Source organism: Babylonia areolata, chromosome 10, assembly GCF_041734735.1.
Source record: "Babylonia areolata isolate BAREFJ2019XMU chromosome 10, ASM4173473v1, whole genome shotgun sequence".
Lineage (NCBI taxonomy): Eukaryota > Metazoa > Mollusca > Gastropoda > Neogastropoda > Buccinidae > Babylonia > Babylonia areolata.
The window spans coordinates 24,850,592-24,860,591 of NC_134885.1; the positions used below are offsets into that span (position 1 = coordinate 24,850,592).

Genomic DNA, 10,000 nt, shown 5'->3' on the forward strand with positions numbered 1-10,000 from the left:
AGTCATATCTGTAAAGAAGACCGTGAACAAACTCGACTTGCACAGTTCACACATGAATGTTTCAAAGTACATGTAAAGTTGCATAACTCACACATCTCGTACTCATGGTTGATCATTACCCTTATTTGTTGTGTCTAAAAACCCTTATCTAAGGTTTTGATTTAATATGAGTTCTGATTCTGAGCTTACCAAACCCCAAGTTTTTCTTAATGTATTTTTGTTTTACATCCATATTCTGCTATGCTAAAAAAAATAATATGGGTGGACATCAGGGACTCTTTTACCATTATACCACGGAGTTCTAGAGACTTCCTACCTTCAGAGGGTCACGCGAATGCTGCACATTGTAATCTAATCCGCATGGCTACACACATACAACGGCTGGCGTTATCTTCTTGTCACAATCATGTAGGTTTCTGAGCCAAAACGTTAAGGGAAATAACTCTTCTTCGTAGCAGATCCGGTTGCGACACACATACAACGGCTGGCGTTATCTTCTTGTCACAATCATATAGGTGCCTCGGCCAAAAAGTGATGGGAATTAACTCTTCATCGTACGAGATTCAAACACAGGAGTGAAGCTCCCACACAGGAAGTCAAACGTCCCAGATACCAGTTCAATGAGTATACAGTTCGTCCATTATATTTCAATCGAGTCAGGGATGCATTTTATTATTTGTGCGTTATCAGAAACCTTGATCCATTCTGAGGCATGTATGTGACAAGTTGTACACTATGTTCTTAACTAGAGAGTCAAAAATCGAAAGATAGGATTTCAAAATTTTAATCAACCTTTGGCCTTTTTTGGAGGGACATGAAGGCTTTCTGAAAACAACGTAATCAAGTATACGCATCGGTTTTATCACAACCTCTGCATTAATTAAGGTGAAATCAGTGGTCACATTCCTTTATCTGCATGAGTGTACAAGGCAACATTGCAAATTCTCTCTCTCTCTCTCTCTCTCTCTCTCTCTCTCTATATATATATATATATATAAAGTATGTCTTAATGGATCCCGCTCGTCTGCAGATAACATGTTTTGAATTGAAAAGAAAGACCTTAGAGATACATACTTATCGGTTAACAATATTTTTACGAATATCATAATGACTGGTACATACGATGTTTTCACCTAGAAACATTGGCACACAGCAAACACAACGCATTCTCTGATTTCTTTCTTTCTTGCTTTCTTTCATGTCACACACACACACACACACACACACACACACAAAACCACCACCTCCCCACCACACCCCACACCACCACCTCCCTACCATACCCCACCCCACCACACTTCTACCACTACCTCCACCACACCACACCTCCCCACCACACTTCTACCACTACCTCCACCACACCCCACACCCCACCACACTTCTACCACTATCTCCACCACACTTCTACCACTACCTCCACCACACCCCACCACACTTCTACCACTACCTCCACCACACTTCTACCACTACCTCCACCACACTTCTACCACTACCTCCACCACACCCCACCACACTCCTACCACTACCTCCACCACACTTCTACCACTACCTCCACCACACCCCACACCACTTCTACCACTACCTCCACCACACTTCTACCACTACCTCCACCACACTTCTACCACTACCTCCACCACACTCCTACCACTACCTCCACCACACTTCTACCACTACCTCCACCACACTCCTACCACTACCTCCACCACACTTCTACCACTACCTCCACCACACCCCACACCACTTCTACCACTACCTCCATCACACTTCTACCACTACCTACACCACACCCCACCTCTCAGCCACACTTCTACCACTACCTCCACCACACCACACACCACAACTCCCCACCACACTTCTACCACTACCTCCACCACACTTCAACCACTACCTCTACCACACCCCATACCAACACTTCCCACTTCATCATACAACCACACCACTACCACCACTCCTCTCCCTACTTCACCATACACCAAACCACACCACCACACACCACCACCACACACCACCACCACATCACACCACCAGCGCCTCACCAGATGTTGTGGCTGTGGCAGAAGTCCAGGGCGGAGATGATCTGCCTGAAGAACCTGCGTGCCTCCTTGGGCGTCAGCCGGCCCTTCTTCACCAGGTAGTCAAACAGCTCGCCCCCCGACACGTGCTCCAGGATCAGGTACCTGGCACACACACACACACACACACACACACACACACACACACACAGATGCACACACACACACACACACACACAGATACACACACACACACACACACCCCACACCCACACACACAGATGCGCGCACACACACACAGGTAAAATAATTTTAAGCTGGCGTGAAACAAGGGAAAATGGCCCATATTTCGTTTAAACACCAATGAAGAGTGGTAACAACAGCCGTCAGTCGGCTCTACCCAGGTAGGCAGCCTGTTGTGCAAATGACCCCGAGTTTGTAAAGCGCTTTGAGCTTGGTTTCCGACCGAGGAGAGGCGCTATGTTAGTATCCATATCAAATCAAATGACAATCAAATCTTCATTTACATGGTACACAACTTGAAGTCAATGCTAGCAACTCAAGCTACCGATTCAGCTAGCACACAGGTAAATAAAAGGTAGAATACCTACATTGGAACAAACCTAGACACTTCCTCAAAAAAAAAGAAAAAAAAGGAAGGTCCTGACTATACTGATCATTTGACATGTGTACATAGCAACAATGACAGAAGAAATATGCGCGCGCGCACCCGCATACACACACACGCGCGCGTTCGCGCGCACTCGCACCATTTGCCGCTACATATCAAATTCTTTGAACATGAATGCAGAGCAAATGAACTATCTGTCTCTGAGTGACATGTTCACCACATCGCTGTCCGAATCTTTCAGCTAAACTGACAACACTGAAGGGCTGTGGATATCCAGAAAAATAATATCAGCTGGTGCCGTAATATCGCTCTTTCGAACACCCGCCAGACTAGTAAAATAAAAAAAACCCACAATCAGAACAGAAACAGACAGGGTGCCGCTTCTTATGACGCCCATCATTTCTATCGAGATGACTCCGTCGTGCCACATGTGACGCCACATCACCTCTTGTGACGACATGGCCCAGCTTTTCGTGGTTTCTACACAAAGAACAGTGTCTGGCAGACCGCTTTCTGAACGCGGGAGTAGGGGTGGGGATGAAGGGGGTTGTGCGTACCAGACTGCTTCAGTCAGGGACGACTTCACGTAAAAAGTTCGATTACCGTTTGCGCGTGCACACACACACACGCACACACACATACACACATGAAAACACGCACTCACGCGCAAACACACACACACACACACGAGCATCTAGGCTGCAGTGACTTAATAAAGATGGACAATGCTTAAATGGTCGACCACCGAAAAAGCCAAAGGACAGGGCAAACCAAAACCGCCCTCGCCACAGCCACTATGAAACTATAAACATTCCAACTTTAAAACAAATCGAGTCGATCCACGTGTTTTATACACATAATCAAAAGACCCCAGACACCCACACCCACCACCACCACCACCACCCACCAACAGAAAAGAGGTTACTCCAGAGTACAGGAGGATACAGAGTTATCTTTGTTGTCTCGCACATGATCAGTGTTATTTCGCTGGCAGGACAATCTCGTTTTCACGTAGAACGAAAAACACGTGTTATCATCACTGAATATTGTTAAGGATATACATGTGTTACAGAGAAAAGAGAACACAAGAAAGTTTCAGTTCAGTTTCAGTAGCTCAAGGAGGCGTCACTGCGTTCGGACATATCCATATACGCTACACCACATCTGCCAAGCAGATGCCTGACCAGCAGAACACAAGAAAACACACACACACACACACACACACACACACAACAACAACAACAACAACAACAGCAACAACAACAACAAATGTGCATGCAAGAGATGAAAGGCGACAGCGCTGACTGCCCACTTGTCTGGAATATTAAAGCTCAGGAACTAAACTAAGAGATAACAAATCCCTTATTCATACAACAAAATCAACGGTATTATCAAGACCATCACCACCACCACCACCACCACCACCTCTCCTCAATGCCTACCACTGACCTCCACCACGGTGAGACCGAATCCCTGCCTCCCCCCCCCCCCCCCACACACACACACACACACACACACACACACAGCAAAGCAATAAAAAAGAAGAAAAAAAAAGAGGAAAAAAACACATCAGATTCCCACAATTGATAACAAATCCCGTAACACCTCATGCTCTCGCAGTGCATATTTGTCGTCCTGCGATATTCTGACGGTGAGAAAAAACATTATAGCAGTGATGTTCTGGATGATAGTAGTGGTGGCTGAAGTGTGTGTGTGTGTGTGTGTGTGTGTGTGTGTGTGTGTACGTGCGAGTGCGTGTGTGTGCGTGCGTGCGTGCGTGCGTGTGTGTGTGTGTGTGTGTGTGTGTGTGTGTGTGTGTGTGTGTGTGTACGTGCGAGTGCGTGCGTGTGTGTGTGTGTGCGTGCGTGCGTGTGTGTGTGTGTGTGTGTGTTGTTTTCGTAATGAGTTTATCCCAAAGACATAATATTATTTGCATCCAAAATCAGATTTTAGTTTTTGCAATTTGTTAAAAGCAGGGAGGAGAGAGTTTGAAAGAGGAAATTCATCAAAAAAAGGCAAGATTTCAAGATGATACGACCACTGTTTTTTTCTTCTTCTTTTTTTTTTTATCACCAGTTCGCTGTTTTATTTGTTGTTTGCATTTCAGGTTTTGGTGCATGTCACTAATGTTGTTACTTTATATCCGCAAAACCCCAACAGGGGTCAAAGGATTAAATATTCTTGATTCTTCTTGTGTGTGTGTGTGTGTGTGTGTGTGTGTGTGTGTGTGTGTGAGTGTGTGTGTGTGTGTGCGCGCGCGCGCGATGTGATACATTATCTGTGAAACGGAATGTAACCTGTAGGACGCCATGACCGTTTTTAACGGTTGACAATTAACTGCAAGGCAAGGACACACCCTTTCACATGATGATGTTGCTATTAATAGGCTTGATGACTGCTCACAATGATGTACTGAACTGTTTCGTTGATTGGTAAAATTACTGTCTGGTTGATGGGTTGCTTAAAGTGTTTTGTTCTGATCTCTGTGTGTATGCGTGTGTGTGCGTGTGTGTGCGCACGCGCGCGTGTGACCGCGCGCTGATCTTCTTGTTCGGAAAAAAGGCAATGTTTATAAACTGGAATTGAGTGCGTTCTTTTTCCTTTCTTTCTTTTTTCTTTTTCGGTTTGACCCAGTCATGGCATTAACTTTTTTGCCCATGATTTGACGATACAAAATATTGGCGTTTTGTGCTTTGACTTAACCCTGCCTACAGCGCTTTCTTCGGAGGCCACAAGTGCATGCACAAACACGCGCCCAGAGACATCTGAATTTCGTCTTGGTCGCAGATGGCATCTTGCCTGTTCATGGTCCTTTCATTTGAGCTTGAGGGTGTTTTTGACTCACTTGTGTAAACAAAGTGAGTCTATGTTTTAACCCGGTGTTCGGTTGTCTGTGTGTGTGTGTGTGTGTGTGTGTGTGTGTGTGTGTGTGTGTGTGTGTCTGTGTCTGTGTGTCTGTGTGTGTGTGTGTGTGTGTGTGTGTGTCTGTGTGTCCGTGGTAAACTTTAACATTGACATTTTCTCTGTAACTACTTTGTCAGTTGACACCAAATTTGGCATAAAATAGGAAAAATTCAGTTCTTTCCAGTCATCTTGTTTAAAACAATATTGCGCTTCTGGGATGGGCACAAAAAAATAAAGAATGAAGCCTAATTATATGCAAACTGCATTTACTGTTATATTTATATTTTTGTATTCTCTAAACTTGGCACTTTGATCTGATACTCTGACCCAAGAGCTACAGCAGTCAATATTATCATTTTTTGTTCAAACAGGAACTTCTTTTGCTAAGCATGGAAGTTTTATTTATTTTGCAAACGTTTTGGTGCAGAGAGTAAAGAAGGGAAATTACTCTGTAATGCTAGTGGAGTTAATTTGCTTTAAACTGATCTTTCTCATCTTAAACATTACATTTTGAAACAAGAGAGGCAAGGCCTTCAAGACTCACTTGTGATGCACTTTAAAAAAAAAACCCCAAGCTTTTTATGTATTGAGTATAATTTAAAAATGTAGTGTTTAAGATGAGAAAGATCAGTTTAAAGCAAACTAAGTTCCCCAGCAGAGTAATTTCCCTTGTTCTACTGTCTACACCAAAACGTTTGCAATAAATAAAACTTCCATGCTTAGCAAAAGAAGTTCCTGTTTGAACAAAAAATGATAATAATGTCAGATCTTTTGTTGGGTCGAATATCAGATCAAAGTGCCAAGTTTAGAGAATACAAAAAATATAAATATAACAGCAAATGCTTTATACTCAATACATAAATAGCTTGGATTTTTTTAAAAAGTGTATCACAAGTGAGTCTTGAAGGCATTGCCTTTGTTGTTCTCTGTCTTTCAGTCACTGGCTGAAAAAGGGAAACCAGAACAGATCATCAACTTGCAAACTTGTTGACTCACTTGTGTAAACAAAGTGAGTCTATGTTTTAACCCGGTGTTCGGTTGTCTCTCTCTCTCCCTGTGTGTGTGTGTGTGTGTGTCCGTGGTAAACTTTAACACTGACATTTTCTCTGCAAATACTTTGTCAGTTGACACCAATTTAAGCATAAAAATAGGAAAAATTCAGTTCGTTTGTTATCTTGTTTAAAACAATATTGCACCTCTGGGATGGGCACAAAAAAAAAAAAAATGAAGCCTAATTATATGCAAACTGCATTTACTGTTATATTTTTTGTATTCTCTAAACTTGGCACTTTGATCTGATATTCTGACCCAACAAGAGCAGTCATTATTATCATTTTTTGTTCAAACAGGAACTTCTTTTGCTAAGCATGGAAGTTTTATTTATTTTGCAAACGTTTTGGTGCAGATAGTAAAAAAGGGAAATTACTCTGTAATTAATGCTAGGGGACTTAATTCGCTTTAAACTGATCTTTCTCTTCTTAAACATTACATTTTGAAATTATACACAATACATAAAAAGCTTGGATTTTTTTCCCTTATGTTCTGAAAGTGTAATGTGTTGCCCCTCTTTCATTTGTTCTGCACCAGAAAGAAGAGAGCCTGCTTGCGTGGACAGTGATCTGAATTTGAATGAAGGTCGATCGATCTCAAGTCTGAGAGCAATGGGTGTGGGTTTTCAGAGTCTGTAAGGAATGTCTTTGGTTTTCTGAAAAAAATATGCTCATGATTTTGAGAACCCATTGAAAACATCCAAAGGTCTAGTAAGAATCTAGTTGAAGCTGTCCTGGTTTTGAGAACCTATACAAAGTTTTCTGGTTTTTGAGATTCTGTTGAAAATGAACTGGTATTTTGAATCGACTGAAAGTGTCCTGCTTTTGAAAACATGTTAAAATTTCAGAATCTTTGAAAAATAAACACACCTTTACAACCTGTTCAAAATGTCCAGTCAGGTTGACTCTGATCTGAAAACAAAGGTCAAAGATAAAACCAAGGTCCCCCACCTCCCACCCCACCAAAAAACAACAACAACAGTTTCAGTTTCAGTTTCAGTAAACAAAACAAAACATACAAAAAAAAACACACACACAAACACACACACAAAATCCAGCGATGAAACTGGCTGTGACCAAACTCGACACACACAGGACACGCCTGCCGTTTCACCAATCAGATCAGCTGGTTAAACAGCATCCAGTGCAGGGAGTTAAATCATGTACAACCAGGTAAAACTTGACTCGTGAGTGAGTGTGGAATTGTGCATGTGTGCGTGTGTGAGCAGTTAGCTCACGGACAAAAGAATGCATCGCATGGTGCATAATGTGTCACTTGACCCGCCCAGTTTTGCTTAGCTGTACATGATTTCAACTCACTTGATGTATTCAACCGCTTGTGAAGCCTTTATTTCTGAAACCCAGCCGGAAGTAGCTGAACTCCAATGAAAATTTGCTAAATCATAACTGTAAGGCATGAATTGACTGCGGTTGTATTTATCTTTATATTTGACTGTTTGCGATGCTTCTGTCTTCAGTGTATTCTACAAGGAGTGGCGCTCAGGACCCAAGATAACTGTGATCGTCTCTCTCATATATATATATATATATATATATATATATATATATATATATATATATATATATATGCACTATATAACCTATACACAATACCCGTCAACATCATTACACAGTGAACGGCAGGGTCCTTAATTTTGACGTAGCACTGCAAAATGTCATCAAAAGGTTGAATTTCTGAACAGACTTGTGCACAATCGATCGTGTTTAAAAAACACCCTTCTAGACATTGTGTAATGTCAGCATTCCTCCCTTCTGTGTGTGTGTGTGTGTGTGTGTGTGTGTGTGTGTGTGTGTGTGTGTGTGTGAGTGTGAGTGTGTGTGTGTGTCACTGTGTGTGTAACGCAGAGACAGAAAGAGAGAGAGAGAAAGACAGACAGACAGACAGACAGAGAGAGAGAGAGAGAGAGAGAGAGAGAGACTGATACAGAGATATATACCCAGAGACAGAGAGAAACAGAGAAGAGGCAGAATCTGAGAGAGAGAGAGAGAGGGGGGGGGGGGGGACAGACACAGAGACAGAGAGAGAGAGAGAGAGAGAGACAATATGTGTGCCTGAAAGTGCTCCCTCCTTTCCACTCGCCCCTACCCTCACCCACTACCACCCCTTCCTATTGTACTGTGCATGAGTGTGTTCTCTTTTTATCTTTTATTTTCTAACATCTCCTTTTATTCTTCTTCTTTTTTTTTTCAATACGAAATTTCTTCGTTTCCGTTCTTTTCAAAAGGCAGACAACAAAGACAACTTCTTCTTCTGTGTTCGTGAACTGCAACTCCAATGTTCACTCGCATGTACACGAGTGGGCTTGTACGTGTATGACTGTTTTTACCTCGCCTTGTAGGCAGCCATACTCCGCTTTCGGGGGGCCGGGGGATGTATGCGGAGTATGTTCTTGTTTCCATAACCCACCGAACACTGACATGGATTAAAGGATCTTTAATGTGCGTATTTTGTCTTCTGCTTGCATATACACACGAAGGGGGTTCAGGGACTAGCAGGTCTGCACATATGTTGCCCTGGGAGATCGTAAAGATCACCACCCTTGATCCACCGTGATTCGAACCCGGAACCCTCAGATTGAAAGTCCAACGCTCTAACCAAATCGGCTATTGCGCCCGTGCAACAAAGACAACAAAAAATCACAAGACACATGACAAGATTCGATAAGACCGGACCATGGTACAGGACAGACGAAGTCTTAAAACAAATTTCGGTGGTAATAATGAACAGGAAAATAAAAACCAAATAAAAAGGTCAAATTAACCCCATCTGTTGTCCACAAGCAATGAGTAAAATACAAAACAACACAGAGAATGTGATGGACATTGCGATCAATACGTGTTTTTTTGTTGTTACACTACGAAGGGCCAGTGAAGACAGACAGACATTTTCTGCACAAATGCACAGAGCTCTCTGATTCCCCGTCCCTACAACCCACCGTCGTTTAATAAAATAAATAAATAAATAAAATAAACGAATAAGTACACAAATAGATATATAATAACGCTTATACACGCACTGACAGACGCACACGTAATGGTTGATATTGACAGACACGTATAGCCACACACACACACACACACACACACACACACACACACACGTACACATACATACGCACACTCACACACACATACACACACACGCACACACACACACACATACACTCACTCAATTACACACACATACACACACAAACACGTAGGGACACACACACACACACACACACACAGACACTCACACACGAAGGTACACGGACGTCCATTCCACATGTTAATACATCCATGCGCAAGCAACCACGCTATGTTTTTCCAGTACACACAAACACACACAAACACACACGACACGATCAATAAACACAAAAGAGACCGAGGAACTAAACAGA

General features: G+C 42.6%; 1 protein-coding gene across 1 annotated transcript in view; it reads right to left on the reverse strand.

The window, feature by feature from the left end:
• LOC143286514 (serine/threonine-protein kinase BRSK2-like) overlaps window positions 1-10,000 on the reverse strand; it is a 129,244-nt gene that overhangs the window by 47,428 nt on the left and 71,816 nt on the right. Inside the window, exon 4 of the mRNA XM_076594097.1 lies at window positions 2,037-2,177. Within this exon, the coding sequence (XP_076450212.1) occupies window positions 2,037-2,177 (141 nt within the window). The remainder of the gene's footprint in view (window positions 1-2,036; window positions 2,178-10,000) is intronic.